The sequence below is a fragment of the Staurois parvus genome, unplaced genomic scaffold (genome assembly GCF_062004578.1).
Source record: "Staurois parvus isolate SC_StPar_1 unplaced genomic scaffold, SC_StPar_1.0 ptg000240l, whole genome shotgun sequence".
Taxonomy (NCBI): Eukaryota; Metazoa; Chordata; class Amphibia; order Anura; family Ranidae; genus Staurois; species Staurois parvus.
This window is the reverse complement of record NW_028318036.1, coordinates 189,266-214,149: the sequence shown is the minus strand read 5'-3', so window position 1 is coordinate 214,149 and position 24,884 is coordinate 189,266. Positions and strand designations below refer to the sequence as shown.

Below are 24,884 nucleotides of genomic sequence, written 5' to 3'. Positions count from 1 at the left end.
ACTGTGACAGTGTACTACACTATTAAGCACCTTTCTGGCTCCTGTGGCTGAGCTAATTCCTCCCCAGGACCATTTGGGCACCCACCCTGATGGATGGATGGATGGAGCTGGATGACTAACCCACAGCTGCCAGCATACCGCTGCACCCCCAGATGTGTGATGTGTATAACCCATGCGCATTAATACTTTTGTTCTGGTGAGTGTAGACCAGTCCCAAGGGTGGTTTATCTTTCACGAGTTCATGCACTACTGTCCGTCACGGAGAGACCACATGTGCCATTCATTGGCACTCTCTGAGTTGGTACTCTGACATGAAGGACATTCCATTATTCAGGAATGATTATATGAAATTATTTTAGCACCATTTACCATTTTACATCATTATTGCAATGCTTTGCACTTTTTGGTTTTTACATGCGTTCATTATTGATCACATGCATTTATAGCGCTGCACTTGTCTTTAACATAGAATAGTTACGTGATTAAAGAGAATGAAGATATATAATTATATTGGGATTTGAGATATAAGTGTGAAAATGTTTAACATTTGAAAATAGAATGTATGACATTCATTAGTAAAGGCATTAGTTTCCTGATCATTTTGGAGAAACAGCAAAAAAAAATAAAAATAAATAATTCTAATATAGGTGTACTATTTGTTACATTCTAAATATTCTCTTTTGCGAACACAAAAACGCCAATGCCCGCACTTGTGCACCATCTAGCGAACATATCTGGTATTGCACCTAAAAATGTGCCAGACGCGATTCCACATTTACTAATAGCAAAGAAGACGTTCGTCAATGAGATTGCTAGACGCCGCTCAGAAGACTGACAGGTCTTGATTGATTTAATTGAGTCTGCCTGAATGGTCAGTCTGCTAGTAGACTCACGTCTTAGTGAATCAGGGACTTTAGTCTCGGAGTACCGCTTCATGGCCATGTGAGCCAATGCTTGTGTAAACACATAACTGAGTAGTACCCTGATCCACCAATACAGAAGAAGGTTATGCCTTCTGGGCCAGGTTTCTGGAGTTTCATGTGTGGCGTTAACCTCTAGGCAGTTATGGTTATGTTGTCTATGAGGGGAAATTAATGATTACGCTTAATCCAACATATATACCAAGGTTTTAGCAGAATAACTTAAACAATTCCTTGTGAAGATCTGTGTCCACCTTTTAACCGAACTGTTAGTGGCGTCTGTAAAGTTACTTATTGTATATATTATTTTTGATAGTCTGCAGTTCATACTGACACGTCTTGCTGTGTTAATCAAAGGATTTCTGCATGGGCAAAATATAAAAAATTAAGCTGACAACTATTTTAGAGTTAAACTATTTTTGTTTAGGAGGCACTGCTGTTCATCAATCGATTAAACAATCAATATAGCTGACTAAAGTAATCGTTTAGACATTCCCTGACACAACTAATGGTTTTAATTGTTTATGCATACATGTATGCTTTGGACCGAAAATTGTTAAACAAAACAACCTTGGTGAGAGAAAAAAAAAAAAAAAAGTAGTAGGAGTAGACACATTTTCCGCTACCACCATGGCTAGCAAAATAGAAATAAAAGGTTCCTAGGCCAAGGGGGTTTTGTAGGTCATGCTTCCCACATAGAGAGGTAGTGGTCAACTTGGACAGAGCTTCAAGAAATAGGAAATACCCACACGCTATGTATCAGAAAATTAAGCAATCTTATTTTTAAACAAATATTTATTGTCAACTTTGCTGGTTAAGAGGCTTGTCTAAATGAAAGCCAGCAACAGGAGCAAGTATGAAAGTTGCAACACGTAGTATTACGTGTGAAAACAGTCAATAAGAATATAAGATTTTTGTCCTCATTCAAAAAACTATAATTTGGATGTTATATCATCTCGGACACAGAGGCTCTCTCTTCATTGTGTGATTCTTCTGTTATTCTGTCTGGGGTATCTTTGCAACTACTGGACTGTGAAGTGTGGGAGAGCGAGCTGTTCTTCTCAAGAATTGTTTTAAGTGTTGCCAATGGAGCATTTGTTCGGATTCCTGTTGGATCAAAATGCGTCCGGCTCACCAGAAATCCAGCTTCCGAGAGATACTGCAAGATTTTATTTAATCTGCAACAAAAAAATTAGATTTTATTTAGCCTTAATATAAGCAAGCACAAAATGTCCTTCAACAGGGCTTCACAAGAACAGAAGCCAACAATCTGTTACTTAACGAATATCTTCACTTAAAAAAAAAATAAATAAATGCACAGTTTTTTTTTTTTTAAAGAGCCTGGAAAGCAGATCGCTGGTGCCATGCAGGACACCTGCAAACTGTCAGTGTATCTGTGTGGCCATACATCCCGTATGGGAAAGCAGATACAGCCCAACAGGAAGAACTACCACAGAGCTCACAGCGAAATCGGGCAGCAGCTGCAGCATTGGAAACATGTTACATGTTCCACCCTAAAAAATGGGTGGAACGTGTAACATGTTCCCCAAGGTGACGTTATCCTGTAAGAGTACCTTTTATTAAAGCACAACTTAGCAGTTGTCGTGTTTTTTTTTTTTTTTTAAAAGAAAGTGTTCTGGTTGCAATATTCACCTCCTTCTCAACGCCAAAGCCCACAGGATTATTCATTGTCCTCGGTCAGCTGAGTTGAATGACGCTTAGCACCATTCAACCTGGATTAATGAAGTCCAAACTAAGTGCAGGACATTATAGACCCACCCATTTGAATGGAAGTGTTGCCACAGCGTCCTGCACTCACAGTGTTATGTTGCATTATTTGATTTTGGAGAAAACAGCTAACTATCTAGAAGGAAAAAAAAGGATTTGCCTATACACACCTAACCTGACATCTGGACAGTATAAAACAGGCTGGGAGAAATTCAGCAAAAACTTAGAAAGGGCCAAAGCTCACAAGCTTATTCACCCTATACTCATACTGAGCAACATAGACACTAACTTTTGCACAAAACAATATATACGCTTCATGGAATTTTATATATATATATATATATATATATATATATATATATATATGTTTTATAACAGAAATGTTAACTTTTTTTTTTATTTACCGGTCTGTCTTTTTTTCATAGCACACAAAATAATAAAAAAAATTGCAGTGGTGATCAAATACCATCAAAAGAAAGCTCTATTTGTGGGCAAAAATTACATATTTTATTTGGGTACAGCGCTCCATGACTGCGCAATTGTCAGTTAAAGTAACACCGTGGTGTATAGCAAAACATGGCCTGGTCATAGGTGAGTAAATCTTCCAGAGGGCAAGCAGTTAATGAGCGTTTATTGACTGCTATTATTATTAGGGGGTCACAAGCATCCACTTTCCGGTAAGCCTTGCATGAAAGTGGATGGTGTCACCCTGGCTATCTTTTATGTTCCAAACTTCCATCACAGCATGTGGGACTGATTACTTATACTGGTCACTTCTCTTGGACACTTTATGATCACTTTTTATTTTTTCATATGTAATTTACATGTTTATTATGATTAACTACATGCCGCCCAGCCACTGTACATATACGGCGGCACTCGCAGGCAAAACCACGTTTTAAAACGTGTGTTTTGTAAACAAATAGAGGGCGCGCACGAGGCGCGCCGCCGCCCTATCTGTCCCGCAGATCACCGCCACAGATGTCAGTCGCCGGGTCACAGCCGCTCCTTAGCGGCTGTTTCCCGGCGATCGGCGGCAAACAGTGACAGAGAGCACAGCTGCAGTAGCTGTGCTGTCTGTCACTTCCCTGTCAGCTCGAGGATGAGCTGATCGAGAAAGAACAGTTTCTCTTTCTCGATCAGCCTTGTCCCGTCCAGTACACACCCCCGCCCCCACCCCCTAGTAAAACACTCATCTCACTCCTATAACCCTTCCCTGCAAAATAAAGTTAACCCCTTCCTCCCCATTGCCATTAGTACAGTGTCAGTGTTTTTTTTTTGCACTGATCACTCTATTAGTGTTTTTGGGGATGTCAGTGACCCCAAGTCAGTACCACCCAATGTCAGAATGTCCGCCGCAGTCCCGCCATAAGTCGCTGGTCGCTGCCATAAGTCCCTGATCGCCGCCATAATTTGCTGATTGCCGCCATTATTAGTATAAAAAAACCCCTAAAAATCCCAGTATCTTTCCCGCCATTTGTAAACGCTATAACTTTCACGTAAACCAATTAATTTACACGTATTGGTTTTTTTCTTTTAGCAAAGACATGTCGCAGAATGCATTTTGGCAGAAATTTATGACCAAATTTGATTTTTGCATTTTTTTTACTGGACATGTTTTATAGCAAAAAGTCCAAAATATTGTTTTTTTTTCCCTCAAAATTGTCCGCCTGTGCGGTTTTTATTTTTTGCGCTATAAAAAAAAAAGGCTATCAAATACCACCGAAAGAAAGCTCAATTTGTGGGGAAGAAAAAGATGTAAATTTCATTTAAGTACCATATTGCATGACCGCGCAATTGTCCGTTAAACTAGCGCAGCGCTGTATAGCAGAAAAATGGCGTAAATTGCAGTATTTATACCATAGTTTGTAGACGCTATAACTTCCACACAAAGCAATCAATATACACTTATTGGGATTTTTTTTTACCAAAAACATGTAGCAGAATACATTTTGGCCTAAATTTATAACCAACTTTGAGTTTACTATATATTTTTTATAGCTGAAAGTAAAAAATATTGTTTTTCTTCAAAATTTTTGGCCTTTTTTTGTTTATAGCGTGAAAAATAAAAAGCGCACAGGTGATCAAATTACACCGAAAGAAAGCTCTATTTGTGTGGAAAAAAAGGACATAAATTTTGTTTGGGTGCAGCATTGCATGACCGTGCAATTATCAGTTGAATTAGTGCAGCGCCGAGTAGCAAAAAGAGGCCTGGTCATTAAGGGGGGTAAATCCTCAAGTGGTTAATTGGCGAAGGTCTTAATTGGTTTTTATTGGGCATTTGATGATAATAGCACATTTTTAGAAAATTTGATTTGTATTAAGCGCTGCGCTGTTATATATAATTATACAATGAACATACACCTCTGAATCATGCTGTTTACTTTAGCGGTGGAGAGTAGAGCCCGAGTTTTGTTTTTTTCTATTAAAGGGCATCTTGACTCTTAGGCTTAGTAATAAGTGTTTGTAAGTAACTAGCGCTTGTAGTACAGTCCACAGTTCACAGTAAAAGTTCATCTCTAAAGTCACAGGGAAACTTCCTTATTTTATTTAATATGGTCTTCACATGCTCTCACCAGATAACTAAGCAACGAAAGCCATTCAGTCCATACACTTGTGTAGATATTATGTGTAGATATTAAACTTCAAAAAAATGTAAAATCGCATATAGTGTAAGATTACTCTGCAAAACTTATCTCCACCATGTGAAAAATTCTGGTATCCACCACCTCTACCCCCGGTCACATCGGGTGCAATTTGCATGCCAGGCGTTTTGCAAATCGCATGCCAACTCACACCCTATTGTCCGCTATTAGAGTGGTCATATTGGTGCGGTTCCAACTTGGTCAGACACAACGGTCTCAAACGTAGTGCATGCACTACTTTTGCTGCGATTTGCATAGACTTCACCAAGTTGCACGATTTCAAAATCAGGTTTGATGTGACCGGGGTGTTACCCTCAGACCAAACAATTCATGCAGTATTCTAAGTTATCCACTTATCGGATATGCTCCCAAAAGAAAAAGAAAATGCCCATATAGTGTAGTAATTTATTTGAATAAAAATAAAATTCTTTTAGTTTAAAGCACTCACATTCTTTTTAAGCAAATAAATAGTTCAATGTTTAGATACTGCTGCACTATGATTTTATTCCATTTGATCGCACATGGCTTCTGAGTATATGGACACATTGAAGTCATGAGATGGTGTTGAAAAGCGCAGACGCACACGTTTGCTTCTATGTGAATCTGGTAAGCTGCATGGTCTGATGGGTGAGGGTTGGTGCACATCAGGTAAATAGTTACACATATTGGGTGTTTGTCTTTTTTTATATAGAATGTGAGTGCATTTAACTAAAAGGATTTTAGATTTATTAATATAAATTACTACACTATATGGGCATTTTCGTTTTTGGGGAGCCAATCCAGTGAGATCAACAGGTGGTGAACAGCGGAAGGATAATTTATAATACTGCAGGAATTGTTTGGACTGAGGGTAAAGGTAAAGGTGGTGTCATGGAAACTTTCTATTTACAGGTTAAACTTTAAATGTGTCATATATTAGTGTTATCCATATGTCTCTCGTGTGGCTTAATTAAAGCTCTGAAGGCTGCAATTAGGCCATGCGTATGTACAATGTATATATTACAGTACTCGGCTCGGTAATGGATGAGATGGCAGATCTGTGCTTATAGACCGGCGTGTATACCACCACGGCATTCGATGCGAATGCCGCCGGAGGTAGGCCGCGGGCCTGTATCCACATATCAGCAGCATAGTACCACATGGACTTCGTATAGCCAAGCGCCGGGCAGTGCGAACTCCACGTGTAGGCTCATGTACATCTTACAAACCACTACCGACCTGAACTGTATCTGGATGGATGTGTTTTAATAAAGATCGTATCGGGCCCATTCAGATACAGACTGACACTGTTTAATCTAAGGGATGCTTGTACAGAGAATGTACATACTACTAGGAGCTGATAGGATGGGAAGTTTGCTCTCCACTGAGAGCTCATGGGGGAGGGGAGGACTGGTTCAACTGGCTTCCAGTATAGATAAGAGGAAAGGCTACGCTCCAATCAGGATGTACATTTTGTGTATAGACACCCCCTATACATTGTTCTGTGGAGGGGATTGACCTGATCATAGTGAATTCCAACTGCAACCTGAGAGTGTCGTGTGATCATTCCTGGGTAACGGGAGCTCCATTTTCCCCACATCTCAACAGAGCTAAACCAGTTGGAGGCGCAGGAATCGTGGAGTTTAGCTGAAGTCGCGGTAAGCGAGATTCGCACAGCTTTATGGGGGATTTCTGCGCATCCAACTGCGAGTACTCACGGTAAGGAGAAATTCGTTAAAAGCGAATTTCCAAGACAGTGGTGAATACCAGAATTTTTCATTTGGTGGAAATAAGTTTGGCACGGTATTATATTCTTTATGTGAACATGATTTAGTTTTTTTTTTTGCTTAAGAGATTATATTATTATTATACAATATTTATAAAGCGCCAACAGTTCACTCAGCGCTGTACATTACAATGGGAGACAGTTCATGCAACAGTACAATAACAATACAATGTGATACACGAGGGGTTCGAGGGCCCTGCTCTTTCGAGGATGGAGGGGATAGTGGTACAGGAGGAAATGGCTGTGGGGGATGGAGTGGTAGGAAGAGTGGAGGAGGTCGGTAATTAGCAGGGGGTGGGGTAGGCTTCCCTGAAGAGGTGGGTTTTCAGGGTGCGCCTAAAGGAGAGGAGAGTAGGTGATAGTCTGATGGATTGGGGTAGGAAGTTCCAGAGGATAGGTGACGCCCTGAAGAAGTCCTGGAGGTAGGCATGGGAGGAGGAAACCAGGGAACTAGAGAGAACGAGGTCTTGTGAGGAGCCGAGAGTGCGTGTTGGGTGGTATTTGGATATTAGGTCGGTGATGTAGTTTGGGGCAGTATGATGGAGAGCTCTGTGCATCAGTGTTAGGAATTTGAATTTGATCTGTTGGGCAATTGGAAGCCAGTGGAGGGATTGGCAGAGGGGGTGGTGGAAATGGAGCGGTTGGTAAGGTGAATGAGTCTGGCTGCTGTATTCAGGATCGACTGAAGTGGGGATAGCCTGTGGCAAGGCAGGCCAGTGAGGAGGGAGTTGCAGTAATCGAGTCGTGATATGATAAGGGAGTGGATGAGCTGCTTAGTGGTTTCCGGGGTTAGGAACGTGAGGATTTTGGCGATGTTGCGGAGGTGGAGTCTGCATGAGTTTGTTAGTGATTGGACTTGGGGCTGGAAGGATAGATTGGAGTCAAGTATGACACCAAGTACTCTGGCCTGTGGGGCAGGCTGATGGTGGCATTGTTGGACGTGATGGAGAAGTCAATGGGGGGGTGCTGTGCGGGCTGGGGGGAAGAAAAGGAGCTTGGTTTTGGAGAGGTTCAGTTTAAGGAAGTGGAGCAACATCCAGTCTGATATGTCGTTCAGTAGGCTTGTGATTCGGGCGGAGACTGAGAGGGTGAGGCGAGGGGTCGAGAGATAGATTTGCGTGTCGTCGGCATAGAGGTGATAGTTGAAGCCATGAGAGTGTATGAGTTGGCCAAGGGAGGAGGTGTAGATGGAGAAGAGAAGGGGCCCGAGGACAGAGCCTTGAGGGACCCTAAGAGATTGCACTATATGCAATTTACATTTTTTGCATGGTGGGAGAGAAACATGTTGGAATCAAATTGAATATCTACACATAAGAGAAGACACAAGTGTATGGACTGGAGGGCTTTACTTGCGTTGTTATCTTGTGACAACATGAGAACAGAATTCAAATAAGCAAATTTTTCCTGTGACTTTGGAGATGAACCTTTAAGAAACTGTGGACTGTACTACAAGAGCTTTTTACTTATAATACAGATCATCACCTGTCTACAGCATAAAAGAGTTCCAAGGTACATAAGGACAGATGAGCTAGGTCTTATAGGGACAGAGTAAAATAGTCATTTTAAGGGGGGACTGTGATGGATCGGGTAAAATGCCTATTTGGTTTCCTATTGAATATATACATTTTTCTACACATTTAATACATATTTACTTTTATACTTTAATACTATTTTTTTATATTTCTAAATGTTTTGTACGAATACATATGTTGTGTGTATATTTGCTGCTTGCTGGGCTTTGTGGTACTTTAAGAAATCCTTGCTTAAAAAATGTCTGCTCACATGCACGGACCCCCTCCCATCGTGTGGTTTCAAAGACGTGTTTCTTTCTATAAGACTTGGAAGAAGATCACACCTACACTATGAGGAAGATTGTTTTCGCGTGGAAATGACCAATCAAAGACTAATATAATGCTTATGCTGTTCTCACGTAATGTTCGCATCATTTGGCATATATAAACTCACGTTTTCATTTCGATAAATTAGAGAAGAAGTTTTCACAGACCAAACGTGTCAGTTTCTTTATGTGCGCACATTCCAGAGCAAACCAGCGTCATAAATTAGGACAGGAGCAGATAAGCACGGGACATTTTAGTCCTCGACTAAATCAGTTGGTGCCAAAACCCGGGAACTCTGGGTCGTGAACCGAAAGGGCGTTGGGTGTCAATCACAGCAGACGGGAAAGAGCCTGATCAACTCTCATAGCACGGTAAGATATATTTTGCTATCTTACCAGTGCTTATCTTGTCTTTGTTGTTGATTCATTCCTGTGCCTGGTGCGGCTGCTAAAAGGTCACTAAAAAGGCAGGAGTTTATTTGAACCTACCTGCATGTGCTTATCTGCTACCTGGTTTTATGTTTTTTTTGTGTTTGTTTTTATGTGTCAGTCTTGAGGTGGACGAGGAGTGGACCTACTGAGGGTTTGACACATAATTTCTCTTGGTTGTGGTAATATTGTGTGTTGCCAAACAAGAGAAGGTGTCGTGTACGCGTCGCGGTAGTGTGACAGCGGGGTGCCTTAGCCGTGTGGGTTGCGAAGAGTTACTCAGTGATCTGTACTCTAGCCCACCGAGATAGACTGATATGTCATGTCCTAAATGTGTGTCTGGTTTAATGTTTGCCATTCATGAAGACGGTTGGGGTTTGTTAAGGGTTAAAGAGATAGGATATAGTCAGGTATTGTTAGGACGTCGTCCCGTTTACTGATTTGCCTGAAGTGTTAGTTTTCCGCCTTAATGTGCATTACCCTGTAAGGGGGGATTGGGAAGTCAATTCAGCAAATAGCAGAGGCGAGAGAGGGGGGGGGGGGCACATTACAGAAAGGTGCCCCTGCCAACCAGAACAGCTGGAATATTGTGAACACAGTGAACAGCAGCATGTGAAAAGTCTTGGGTTTCTTTTAGGAAGACCGGAGACAGGAGGAGATGGGTCAGACGCTGATAAGACTGGAGAAAGAAATGTTAGCATGTGAGCTGGTTGCACAGAGGGAGGGGGAACAGTAGGTGAAGGGATTAGTTAAGTTAGCGAAAGTATGTGGAATCACAGATAAGGGGGGTCATTTACAGTCGGGAGAATGGTGGAAATTGATAAAAGAAAAGAAAGGTGTATTAGTTAATAATTTATTGAGGACAGCAGAAGCTTGGTATAATGTAGCCAAGGCTATACACAAAAAGCAGTGGACAGAAGAGGTATTGCAACAGGGAGGGAAAATTGTTTATGTATACCACCAATGTATTAACATTGTAAAGGAACACCCACCGCCCTATATTTGGTCTGCAGACACTGGGCTCCGCCCTTCATCTACCGCCCTCTCCTCTGCCTTTCCTGCCCAGCCCAGTGCACTTCCTGACAGCAGCCATCTTGCTGCACCTGCATTGTCATTTCCTGCCCAGCCCAGTGCACTTCCTGATGGCAGCCATCTTGCTGCACCTGCATTGTCACTTCCTGCCCAGCCCAGTACACTTCCTGGAGACGGCCATTTTGGTACACCAAATCAGATTTCCAGAGGGCCTATGCCTCGAGTGAGCCGCCTCTACCCAGTGTGTCCGGTCTTACAAGCCGATGGTACATTCTACGTACCGCCGGATGTGCCCGCGTGTCCCTATGCCAGTCCTTGAACCTGACACGACCGCTTGTCCCGCGAGAGACAATTTTGTCCCAAATAGACCAAACGGGAGCAAACATTTGCACTCAGGGTCAACCTGGTCAGACATATCTTCTTTGGATGTGGAGGCCGCAGGTCTGGAACTTCCTACGCTATCCGTATATGCCTCTCCAGATGCCCCTCTTAGGCCACAGGTGACAAGAAGGACTACTCAGGCAGGAAGACTCCACACCCCGGCAGATGCACCGATGCTGTATGTCATCTTTACGTCCCAGGCCTCTTCCCTGGTGACCACATTGCCAGACCCCGAAAAGCAGCCCATGCCCTTTTATCGCAGGATAGCTCAGATCCAGAAGACATACTCGGCAGCCTGGAGAGACCTAGTCAGCCTGTGTGAGATAAAGGCAGGAGACTCATACTGGCCAATAATGGCACGAAGTCTTAACGACACCTGCCTTGTCGATGACAAAGCCTTCTCCTCTGGACTGGAATTTTGTACGCAACTGCATGACTGGGCCAAAGAAAGACTGGCCGATCAAGACACCACCCTTCAAGATATTACCCAAGATAAGGCAGAGTCAGTAGAAAAATTTTATACCAGATTGTCCCAGGTCTTCTCAGACCTGGGATTCAGCACACACAACAAAGCCCATAATCAGATGCTGTCATCAGCCTTTGTTGCGGGGCTGAGGGAACCAATACGGAAGGGTCTTATCATGGCTAGGCCTGAGTATCGTGTGGTGCCCTTAGACACTCTGCTGTTGGTGGCAAAAGGCCTTGAATCATCACAAGCTACCAAGAAGTCCACCCCTATTGTGGTAGCAGATCCCTGGACAGACACCTGGCCAACAGCGTCAGAAGAAAATAAGCCCATTTGCTTCAATTGTGGCCGCCCAGGACACTACAAGAGGAACTGCAGAGCCCCTCCCAGACGTCGACGGCCACAGTGGAACCAGGACACACACAACCAGCAACAGTCACAACAGCAACATCAAGCCCCTGGGCCCAGCGCGGATCACCTGGATCTTCTGCGCTAGGAAGTGGGCAAGCCTGTGTCATCCCCTATCTTGGCAGTGTCTTCAGCGGGTTCAGGAGGCCCATTAGCAAAAGTGACCTTACCTATTGAAGGTCACCCAACGACATTTCTAATTGACACAGGTGCAGCCAGGAGCGTGATCAGATCAGAAGACCTACCAGACCACTCATACCTTTCTGATATACAGTGGGATAAAAAAATATTTAGTCAGCCACCAATTGTGCAAGTTCTTCCACTTAAAAAGATGAAAGAGGCCTGTAATTGGCATCATAGGTAGACCTCAACTAAGAGACAAAATGAGAAAATAAATCCAGACAATCACATTGGCTGATTTGGAAAGAATTTATTTGCAAATTATGGTGGAAAATAAGTATTTGGTCACCTACAAACAAGCAAGATTTCTGGCTCTCACAGACCTGTACCTTCTTCTTTAAGAGGCTCATCTGTCCTGCACTCTTAACAAGTTCAAACAGATGCCATTGATACATGTAATCAGTATAAAAGACACCTGTCCACAACCTCAAACAGTCACACTCCAAGCTCCACTATGGTGAAGACCAAAGAGCTGTCGAAGGACATCAGAAACAAAATTGTAGACCTGCACCAGGCTGGGAAGACTGAATCTGCAATAGGCAAGCAGCTTGGTGTGAACAAATCAACTGTGGGAGCAATAATTAGAAAATGGAAGACATACAAGACCACTGATAATCTCCCTCGATCTGGGGCTCCAAGCAAGATCTCACCCCGTAGGGTCAAAATGATCACAAGAACGATGAGCAAAAATCCCAGGACCACACACACGGGGGGACCTAGTGAATGACCTGCAGAGAGCTGGGACCAACATAACAAAGGCTACCATCAGTAACACACTACGCCGCCAGGGATTCAGATCCTGCAGTGCCAGATGTGTCCCCCTGCTTAAGCCAGTACATGTCTGGGCCCGTCTGAAGTTCGCTAGAGAGCATTTGGATGATCCAGAAGAGGATTGGGAGAATGTCATATGGTCAGATGAAACCAAAATAGAACTGTTTGGTAGAAACACAACTCGTCGTGTTTGGAGGAGAGAGAATGCTGAGTTGCATCCAAAGAACACCATACCTACTGTGAAGCATGGGGGTGGCAACATCATGCTTTGGGGCTGTTTCTCTTCAAAGGGAACAGGACGACTGATCCATGTACAGGACAGAATGAATCGGGCCATGTATTGTGAGATTTTGAGTGCAAACCTCCTTCCATCAGCAAGGGCATTGAAGATAAAACGTAGCTGGGTCTTCCAACATGACAATGATCCCAAACATACCGCCCCGGGCAATGAAGGAGTGGCTTTGTAAGAAGCATTTCAGGGTCCTGAAGTGGCCTAGCCAGTCTCCAGATCTCAACCCCATAGAAAACCTTTGGAGGGAGTTAAAAGTCCATGTTGCCCAGCAACAGCCCTAAAACATCACTGCTCTAGAGGAGATCTGCATGGAGGAATGGGCCAACATACCAGCAACAGTGTGTGCCAACCTTGTGAAGACTTACAGGAAACGTTTGACCTCTGTCATTGCCAATAAAGGATATATAACAAAGTATTGAGATAAACTTTTGATATTGACCAAATACTTATTTTCCACCATAATTTGCAAATAAATTCTTTCCAAATCAGCCAATGTGATTGTCTGGATTTTTTTTTCTCATTTTGTCTCTCATAGTTGAGGTCTACCTATGATGCCAATTACAGGCCTCTCTCATATTTTTAAGTAGGAGAACATGCACAATTGGTGGCTGACTAAATAGTTCTTTGCCCCACTGTAGATATATCCTGTGTGGGGGTAGATGGAACCCCACGGTCTAATCCTCTTACTCGACCTTTACAGATTGGTCCATTCCCAGACTTGCTGGCCCGGTTCGTTGTGTCTTCGACGTGTCCCTTGAATCTCCTGGGATCTGATGTGCTATCTAGGCTCCAGGCCTCTATAACATTCACTCCTGATGGCAAGGTGGTTATCTCATCACCACTAGAAGAGGACACGGCTGCACTATGCTCCATTCCCCTTCTGATGGCACTGCAAGAGACCCCTACCACTACCATCCCAGCGGATGTGCTGAGCAGAATACCAAGTTGCCTATGGTCCACAGGACCCAAAGATAATGGCTAAAGATGATTTAAAAGGTACCCCCAATTATGGTGGAATTGAAGCCTGGAGCTCCCCTACCCAGGAAACCACAGTACCCACTGAAACCAGTGCAATCCGAGGCCATTTCAAAGCAGGTCAAGTCCATGGTGGCAAATGGTGCACCCATACCTTGTACCTCTCCATGCAACACACCTTTGTTCCCAGTAAAAAGGAGACACCCAAAGGGGAATCAGAGAAGTACAAGATGGTACAGGACCTCCGAGCAGTGAATGAAGCCACCGTCTTGGAGACACTTATCGTTCCAAATCCTCACACTTTACTCACAGGGGTACCTCCAACAGCAAAGTGAAGTAAAGTACTTCACTGTGGTGGACCTGGCAAATGCATTCTTCAGCGTTCCTTTGCATCCTTCCTGCAGATATCTCTTCGCTTTTACCCATGAGGGGCAGCAATACACCTGGGCAGTTATGCCACAAGGGGCGCAAAATTCCCCAAGCCAGTTCGCAAAGCCATGACCAATATACTGGACACGTGGCAAAAGGAACATCCGGCAGTGGTCCTTCAATATGTTGATGACCTTCTCCTCTGTGCTGATGACCTGCCCATGGCTGAAGAAGCCTCAGAGTTTACTATGGTACTTGGCACACCAAGGCTGTAAGGCTTCTAAACCGAAGTTGCAATGGTGCTCTACAACAGTCGTGTTCTTGGGCCACTGCCTCTCACATAGAACAAGGCATCTTACGGAGGAAAGAGTTAAGGCCATCCAGAACCTGCCACTGCCTCTGGGCCAGAAGCCACTCCATGCCTTTCTTGGCCTCATATCCTACTGCAGGTCATGGATTCCTGATGCTTCTTGGTTTATGCAACCACTCTACGATGCTCTAAAGTCTGAGCCCTTCCATCTGTCCGAAGAGGCCGCCTCCAACTTTTTGGCTCTAAACGCTTTCTTCAGTCCCAGCCCTAGGTCTACCAGACTACGAGAAACCTTTCAAACTGTTTGTGTCTGAATGCCAAGGCCATGCCACAGGAGTATTGGGCCAGTCCCAAGGTGACCGCCTACGACCCATAGGCTACTACTTATGCCGTTTAGACCCAGTGGCTAGAGGGGCACCCTCGTGTCTGCATGCAGTTTTCGCTGCTCAAGCTCTGCTGGATAAGACCTCTGATATCGTTCTGGGACATGAACTTGTCCTCCTGGCGCCGCATAACATTGCTGTCATTTTAAACCAAGTCCAACCTTTTGTCCACAGCGAGGCATCTTAGACTACAGTGTTCCCTCCAACTTCCTGATAACGTCACTCTCCTACAATGCCAAACCCTGAAACCGGCCACTCTCCTCCCAATTGCTCAGGGGGGTAATGAAGGTAATGAAGAAAGTGGAGAGGATAATGGAGCCACTGAGCCTCATAATTGTCTTGAAGTGATGAAAATGGAAACCTTCCATCTCCCCACAGTGAGTGAAACACCTCTGCAGGACCCAGACTTCACCTTCTTTGTTGATGGTTCTAGATATGCAGATGATGGAGGCAAATATCATACAGGATTTGCGGTCACTACTGCAGATACAGTCCTACAGGCAAGAGCCCTATCGCCAGCAATATCTGCACCGGGAGCTGAACTTCAAGCACTCACAACAGCATTCCGGATGGCGGAAGGAAAAAGGGCCAATATCTACACAGACTCCAGATACGCCTTTGGGGTGGCCCATGACTTTGGACCCATATGGAAGGCAAGAGGATTTATGACTGCGACAGGTACGTCCATAAGACATGGAGCAGCCATTGGACGATTGCTGGAAGCACTCCTTCTACCCACTCAAGTGGCTATTCTGAAGGTAAAAGCTCACAGGAAATTAAACTCCTTAGAAGCCAAAGGTAATAATCTGGCAGATTTGGCGGCAAAACTAGCAGAAATGGAAGGAGAGGTGACCGGAGAGTGGGAACCAATATTCACCTTTCAGACCTCAAGGAACTCCAAGCAGCAGCAAGTCCAGAAGAAAAAGAAAGCTTGAGACGGAAAGGAGCTGTTCTCAAAAGCGGTCTGTTTAAGTGCAACAAGAGGCTTTGTTTACCCAAGAATATGTTTCCAGCTGTAGTCCAGTGGGCACATGGAGCAGCCCATCTGTCAAAGAGCCTTATGAACTCTCTCATCAACAACTACTATATAGCGCCTGGAATCACCACATTGACGAACAATTTTTGCAGAACATGTGCCATCTGTGCAAAATGCAATCCGGGACACAGAGAAGACACCACAGAAACACTTGGCCAAACCCCTATACCCCTTTCAAAGGATACAAATTGACCATATCCAGATGCCAAAGAGTGGGCGGTTCAAGTACGCCGTAGTAGTGGTGGACATGTTTTCCAGCTGACCAGAGGCCTTTGCTGTAACTAACATGACTGCTAAAACAACTGCGAAGAAACTCCTCACTGAGGTTGTATGCAGATATGGGCTTCCAGAGGTGAGAGTGACCAGGGCCCCGCTTTCACAGCTTCAGTAATCAAAGAAATATGGGCGGCATTAGGAGTCACTCTGGCGTTCCATACCCCCTATCACCTCCAAAGTAGTGGAAAAGTAGAAAGAATGAATGGCACTCTGAAAGCCATAATGCTAAAAATGGCCCAAGAGACTGGCATGAGTTGGCCAGACAGTCTGCCTATTGCCCTATTCAGTGTCAGATACACACCAAGGGGAGAACACTCCCTATCCCCTTATGAGATTTTGTTTGGTTCAGCCCCCAGACTTGGTTGTTATTTTCCACAACAGTTGCAATTACAATCTGATGTGTTAACTAATTAAGTGACTGCATTATCATGTGAATTAATCCGTATCCATGCCCAAGTGTTTTCTTCCATTCCAGATCCTGAGTCAGATACAGAAACTCACAGCCTATTACCCGGAGATTGGGTATTAGTAAAGAAATTTGTGAAGAAACATTCCCTTGAGCCAAGATATGATGGTCCATTCCAAGTTCTGCTGACCACAGCCACTTCTGTCAAGGTGGCCGGGAAGAACACTTGGATACACACCTCCCACTGCAAGAAAGTCCCAACCCCTGAGGAAAAGTCGTCATCTACACCATGATGATTATGTTGTATATCCTTTTTCTAATAAGTTTGATAAAAGCTCAGCAGGTGGCTGTCACCAAAACAGGTGCTCAACAAGTGGCCATTGCTAAGGTAAATGGCACCACCACATTTTGGTACAATTCATCCAACACACAAGTGGCTGCGTTTACCTTTGATTTTTGTAGTATGATAGCCATATATTGCAATAGTCGTAGACCAGGTTGGGCACAGCGGGCTTGCAAGGCGAACCGCCCGGATCAGATATACAGTTGTGTTCAAAATAATATCAGTCAGACATCACTAACCTGATCAATCACTGTTTTTGGTAGAAATGATATTTCTACATGGCAAATAATTTACTAGCAGGTGTAGTAGAGTAATAGAAATCCAACAGACCCAACAGTCATGACATGCATGCTGCTGATTCTGTGTAATTGAATCACTCATTGAAAGGGGCATGTTCAAAATAATAGCAGTGTGGAGTTCTATTAGTGAGGTCATTCATTCTTTGAAAAACAGGTGGCAATTTTTGCCCTTATTTAAGGAGGGAAGGCAGAAAATGTACATGCTGGTTACAGTGCATTTCTCTCTGAAATTCTGAGGAAAATGGGTCGTTCCAGACATTGTTCAGAAGAACAGCGTACCCTGATTAAAAAGTTGATTGGAGAGGGGAAAACATATAAAGAAGTGCAGAAAATGATAGGCTGCTCAGCTAAAATGATCGCAAATGCTTTAAAATGGCAACCAAAACCTGAAAGACGTGTAAGAAAGCGAAAAACTACCATTTGAATGGATAGAATAGCCAAAATGGCAGGGACTCAGCCAACAATCAGCTCCAGGAAGATCAAAGAAGGTCTAAAGTTACCTGTGAGTACTGTTACAATTAGAAGACGCCTATGTGAAGCCAAGCTATCTGCAAGAAGCCCCCGCAAAGTCCCACTGTTGAAAAAAAAGATGTGCTGAAGAGGTTACAATTTGCCAAAGAGCACATTAACTGGCCTAAAGAGAAATGGCGCAACATTTTGTGGACTGATGAAAGTAAGATTGTTCTTTTTGGGTCTAGTGGCCGGAGACAGTTTGTCAGACGACCCCCAAACACTGAATTCAAGCCACAGTACACTGTGAAGACAGTGAAGCATGGTTGCGCAAGCATCATGATATAGGGATGTTTCTCATACTATGGTGTTGGGCCTATTTATCGCATACCAGGGATCATGGATCAGTTTGAATACATCAGAATACTTGAAGAGGTCATGCTGCCTTATGCTGAAGAGGAAATGCCCTTGAAATGGGTGTTCCAACAAGATAACGACCCCAAACACACCAGTAAATGTGCAACATCTTGCTTCCAGACCAACAAGATTGACGTTATGGAGTGGCCAGCCCAATGCCCGGATCTTAATCCAATAGAAAACTTGTGGGGTGACATCAAAAATGCAGTTTCTGAGACAAAACCAAGAAATAAAGAAGAACTGTGGAATGTAGTCCAATCATCCTGGGCTGGAATACCTGTTCACAGGTTCCAGAAGTTGGTTGACTCAAAGCAACACAGATGTACAGCAGTTCTCAGAAACAGTGCTTATACCACGAAATATTCATTAAGTCATTCAAAGGAAAGCAAAATCTTCAAACATTTTTCAGTTTATATAGTGAATGTTTGAGTTTGTAAAGAAGAATACAAACACTGCTATTTTTTTGAACAGTCTAATATTCACTATTCTTCAATTTTTTTTAGAGGAACAACACAAATTTGATCTACTTTTCTTCATGTTGTGATTTGGAATAGAATGTGTAGTGTTCCCAATGCATTTGTGTGTATGGAAATAAAATATTAGAAGGATTTTGAGCTTTATTCACCTTTTTCAACACACTGCTATTATTTTGAACACAACTGTACGTGTGTATAACGGATGATTATTGGGGACAGAACTGTGCCCATTGGGGATCAGTGGCATGTAGTACTGGAGAAAGTTAGGGGTATCAACCACAGAGTGCCTTAAAAAGGAAAGATAAGGTGGGGAAGCCTCTCATTAAATGCATGTCTATCTGGAAGTCAAGGTGCAGTGATGACGGAGAAAGACTCGTCCTAAACATTGAGAATCCCAGCCCTGGTGATGCAGGACTTTACTGGTTAGGCAGGTACCCACCGTATGGTACACCTCTAGCAAAATTTTACCTAAAGGACATGCATTGCTCATCAGAACCAGTGGTCAATCCCCTCAGACCCTCCATTCGTACCATAGGTGACATGGTGGCAATAGCAAATCCCACCTTTGAGGACACTATGGCCGCAGAAACTGTTTTTTCTGATACCAACCTGTGGCTTGAGTGGATGAGGTTTAGTGCCAGCCAGCATAACAAAAGTAATTTATGTATGTGGTAGGCCACATTTAGGTACAGTCCCTCTCTCAATCCCACGGGATAATGAGGAATGCTTCCTCAGCCTGTTCACCAACCATTCCACATGTGAGAAATGGAAGAAGGAATATCCGATGGTTACTAAAAGCTCAAAGCCTGGAGAGGGTATTCCTATCTATCCAGGGAATTACACTTGTTACTCTAATTACAAAGGCAAAGGGAGGTTTCTGGGTAATTTTACAGAAGGTTATTGTTCCACCTACAGCAGCATTCCAGGGGTTAAGGTGCAGAATCAGACCCAGTCTCTCGGTGACATACTGGATCTGTGGAGACCAAAAGATTAGAACCAGATTGGAAGGGATTTGGACTGGTGAGTGTGCTCTTGCAAAGGCCATTATGCCTCTCCACATCCTAGCAGAAAATACCCATGACCCAATGTCTGGCCGTAGAAGGAAGCGAAAAGCTCCTTCTGGTAGTTTTGACCCACATGTGTATATAGATGCCATTGGAGTCCCAAGGGGGGTGCCTAATGAATTAAAGCCAGAGACCAAATAAAAGCGTGCTACGAATCCCTGATTCCCATGATGACTGTTAATAAAAATGTAGATTGGATACATTACATATACTACAACCAACAGAGGTTTGTGAATTACACCAGAGATGCCCTCCAAGGAATCGTTGACCAGTTAGCCCTTACATCCTACATGACATTCCAGAATAGGATGGCTCTGGACATGATTTTTGTGGAAAAAGGTGGTGTCTGTAAAATGACAGAAGGAACCGAAACATGTTGTACATATATTCCTGACAATACTGGCCCGAATGGTAAGGTTACTCTGGCTATAAAGAAATTAGCAGACCTGTCAGTTGAGTTGAAGAATTCAGGGAACACAGATCAATATTTCAGTTGGATGAGTGGGTGGCAAAAGATACTTGCCCAAATAGGGATAACTGTACTAATAATTCTGATTCTCCTGGCCCTGGTTGTATGCTGTGTTATACCATGTGTGAGGAAATTGATGAGCAAAGCTGTAGACAACAGTACACCTACCTCCCTGAACCAGGAGCAAGAGGATCTCCACATGATAGATGAAGAAAAACCTTATACCCCATTACAGTCCCTCCCCGCCAACAGTAATCTCACATTTTTGTAGGGATAGCATCTGACTTCCTTTTGTACAAAGTCTGTGGCAAGGGAGGTGATGAAATAGTCATCACCTGTCTACAGCATAAAAGAGTTCCAAGGTACATAAGGACAGATGAGCTAGGTCTTATAGGGACAGAGTAAAATAGTCATTTTAAGGGGGGACTGTGATGGATATGGTAATATGCCTATTTGGTTTCCTATTGAATATATACATTTTTCTACACATTTTATACATATTTACTTTTATACTTTAATACTATTTTTTTATATTTCTAAATGTTTTGTATGAATACATATGTTGTGTGTATATTTTCTGCTTGCTGGGCTTTGTGGTACTTTAAGAAATCCTTGGTTAAGAAATGTCTGCTCACATGCACCGACCCCCTCCCATTGTGTGGTTTCAAAGACAGACATGTTTTTCTTTCTATAGATAAGACTTGGAAGAAGATCACACCTATACTATGACGAAGATTGTTTTCGTGTGGAAATGACCAAAGACAAATATAATATTTATGCTGTTCTCACGTGATGTTTGCATCATTTGGCATATATAAACTCACGTTTTCATTTCAATAAATTAGAGAAGTTTTCACAGACCAAATGTGTCAGTGTGAGTTTCTTTATGTGTGCACATTCCAGAGCAAGCCAGCGTCATAATTTAGGACAGGAGCAGATATGCACCGGACATTTTAGTCCTCGAATAAATCAATCTGACCTTCCCAGTGGAATAATATATTTTTCCCCAACAACTGGGAATCCTCTTTAGAACTCCTCAGGCGCTGAGTAATTAATTTTAATTTGCATATTGACTTTTGGTGTTTAAGGCTCAATACCAGTTGGAGGAGGGGAGCACATCACTGTGGTTCCTGCACTGTTATAAGTACCTGCACTACTGCACTTTATTTAAAGGGCTGCACTCATTTCACTTTATCCATTTTGATTGGACTACTAAGCACAAGGACTTAATATTACCTATATGTTACTTAATAAGACACATTTGGTGAGGGCAGCACTGTTAATGTATGTAATTTTTTAATTGGAAGGTTCATCATTTATAACAGCAGCAACACCAAGATTGTTATTTACAGTGCACTTTCATTATTTATTCATCATAATGCGGGTATATAATAATTTCTTATTTTTTGCTTATACCAACCTGGACCTATCCTTGCCTTATTATGCCATATCGCATATCAATAAAATATTGCATTAGACCCAATGTGTTTCTTCATGCCAGATTAAATTCTAGAAAGAATGAAGTGCTTTATCATGACCAGGTATTAAATAAAACAAGCAGCTAATGCACAAATGCTCTGAACCAACCATAATTGATCGTATCTGTTGGTGTACGCCCACCTTATATTAAAACACACATGATTATTTGATGGAGACAGAAGACATACTCCAGGCTTTTTCAATACAACAGTAAAAAAAACCCACCATAGCTTCATCGTGATTTACATCAGCCATTAAAATAGACGTCCATTCAAAAAATAATGAAATTTTGACTTATCTGTAAATTTCATATCTTGGAGTACAGTACAGCACACAGGCTGGATGTTCATAGACCCTGGGTTATAGCCTTCATGTGATTGGATACTGGGAAAGCTTTTGGACATGCACCCCCTTGGGTGTAACCCTATAACTCTACTCCACTTGGAGACTTCAGTTTTTTAGCAAGCAGTGCTAAGTAACAAGGCAACAAAAGGGATGGTGACCTGTGTCCTGTATTGTACTCCAAGAATTAAAATTTACACGCAAGTCAAAATGATTTTTATCTTAATCATACAGTACAGGACATAGGCTGGATATTCACAGACCCTGGGATTTCCCTAAAGCAATTAATCAGAAGTTTGGCAACAAGCCGAACCATGCCAATGGGCCCAATTAAACAGACAAGGGTTAAGCACCTACCAAGATCTTTAATCTATCATCTATAGAATTATCCACTAAGGAGGAATCTGTGCTGTAAAAAGAGAAATTTCACCCGTACAAATAGGCGTAATCTTTTTAATACACTGCGCTACTTTAACTGGCAGTTGCGTGGTTATGCAACACTGTATGCAAATTAAATTTATTTCACATAAATAGAGCTTTCTTTTGCTGGTATTTGATCACCACTGGATTTTTTTCTTTTTGCGATATATATCTAAAAAAATATGGAAAATTTTGAAAAAAATATATTTTCTACTTTCTATTATAAAGTATATCCAATAGAATTTTTTTTCAAAAATCTAATTTCTTTATAAATTTAGGCCAAAACGTATTCTGCGACATACCTTTGGTAAACAAAAAAAAAAAAAAATCACAGTAAGTGTATATTAACCACTTGTCCTCCTGAGGATTTACCCCCCTTCCTGACCAGGCCATTTTTTGCGTTACAGTGCTGCGTTACTTTGACAAAAGCGCGGTCATGCAACGCTACACCCAAATGAAATTTATGTCCTTTTTTCAGCTTTATTTTGGTGGTATTTGATCGCTTGTGCGGTTTTTTATTTTTTGCACTATAAAAAAAAAAGACTAACAATTTTGAGAAAAAAACAATATTTTGGACTTTTTGCTATTAAACATGTCCAGTAAAAAAATGTAAAAAATCTAATTTCATCCTAAATTTGCGCCAAAATGTATTCTGCTACGTGTTTGCTACAAAAAAAATCCCAATAACTGTAAATTAAATGGTTTATGTGAAAGTTATAATGTTTACAAATGGAGGTATATATACTAGGGATTTTTTTTTCTACTAGTAATGGCAGCGATCAGCAACACAGCGGGACTACGGCGGGCATTCTGACACTGGGGGAAACTGACTTGTCACCAATACAGTGATGCTAAAAAAAAAGCATTGACACTGTACTAATGGCACTGGGCAGGAAAGAGTTAACATGAGGGCCGATCAAAGGGTTAACTGTGTGCTGGGAGTGTTTTACTGGGGGTGGTGTGTTGGTGCTTCACTGTGTGCCTCGGCCTACAGGGAGGAGGACTGTTCGTAAACAAAGCAGCTCTCCTCCCCGTCTGAGAGCCTCGGTAATCACTGGGCGCCGGCGGGTAATCATCGTCTGGGACCGGGTGATCGACAGCTGCGGCCCCTATCCAGAGACACAAATCATGTATATATACAGTGGGGATCGAAAGTTTGGGCACCCCAGCTAAAAATTTGTATTAATGTGCATAAAGAAGCCAAGGAAAGATGGAAAAATCTCCAAAAGGCATTAAATTACAGATTAGACATTCTTATAATATGTCAACAAAAGTTAGATTTTATTTCCATCATTTACACTTTCAAAATAACAGAAAACAAAAAAATGGCGTCTGCAAAAGTTTGGGCACCCTGCAGAATTAATATCTTGTACTGCCCCCTTTGGCAAGTATCACAGCTTGGAAACGCTTTTTGTAGCCAGCCAAGAGTCTTTCAATTCTTGTTTGAGGTATCTTTGCCCATTCTTCCTTACAAAAGTCTTCCAGTTCTTTGAGATTTCTGGGCTGTCTGTCACGCACTGCTCTTTTAAGGTCTATCCATAGATTTTCAATTATGTTGAGATCAGGAGATTGTGAAGGCCATGGCAAAACCTTCAGTTTATGCCTCTTGATGTAATCCCCTGTGGATTTCAAGGTATGTTTAGGATCATTATCCATTTGTAGAAACCATCCTCTCTTTAACTTCAGATTTTTCACAGATGGCATCAAGTTACCATCCAAAATTTGCTGAAATTTTATTGAATCCATTTTTCCTTCTACTCGTGAGATGTTTCCTGTGCTGGAACACAACCCCAAAGCATGATTGATCCAACCCCATGCTTAACAGTTGGACAGAGGTTCTTTTCATTAAATTCTGTGCCCCTCCTTTTCCAAACGTACCTTTGCTCATTCCGGCCAAAAAGTTCAATTTTAATCTCATCGGTCCACAGAACGTGTTTCCAAAATGCATCAGGCTTGTCTATATGTTCATTTGCAAAGTTCAAACGATGATTTTTGTGTTGAGGACGTAGAAGAGGTTTCCTTCTGATGACTCTTCCATGAAGACCATATTTGTACAAGTATCTCTTTATAGTGGAATAGTGTACCACAACTCCACTGTCTGCCAGATCTTTCTGAAGGGATCGTGCAGTCAAACGTGGGTTTTTAATTGTTTTTCTCACAATTCTGCGAGCTGTTCTGTCTGATATTTTTCTTGGTCTTCCAGATCTTGCTTTAACTTCCACTGTTCCTGATGACTGCCATTTCTTAATTACATTCCGAACAGAGGATATTGACATCTGAAAACGCTTTGCTATCTTCTTCTAGCCTTCTCCAGCTTTGTGAGCATCAACTATTTTCAGTTTCAGTTTTCTAGACAACTGCTTAGAAGAACCCATGGTGCTGATTGTTGGGGCAAGATCAGATGAGTCTGGGCAATTAAAACCTTTGAGATTGACATAACCTGGTCTTCCCAGACGATTGAGAACAATCCATGACACTGGCAGGTCTCAGCTTTGCAAAGGGGGCAGTGCATGCTA

The 24,884-nt window shown here is 42.5% G+C and overlaps 1 protein-coding gene across 2 annotated transcripts in view; it reads right to left on the bottom strand.

Annotated features, from left to right (window-relative positions):
* Positions 1 to 1,697: 1,697 nt before the first annotated feature.
* Positions 1,698 to 24,884, bottom strand: part of TRMT1L (tRNA methyltransferase 1L) — a 212,090-nt gene continuing 188,903 nt past the window's right edge. For both annotated transcript variants that reach the window (XM_089680317.1, XM_089680315.1), the window contains one exon: positions 1,698 to 2,098. In XM_089680317.1, the coding sequence (XP_089536443.1) occupies positions 1,867 to 2,098 (232 nt within the window). In that variant the 3' untranslated portion in view covers positions 1,698 to 1,866. The remainder of the gene's footprint in view (positions 2,099 to 24,884) is intronic.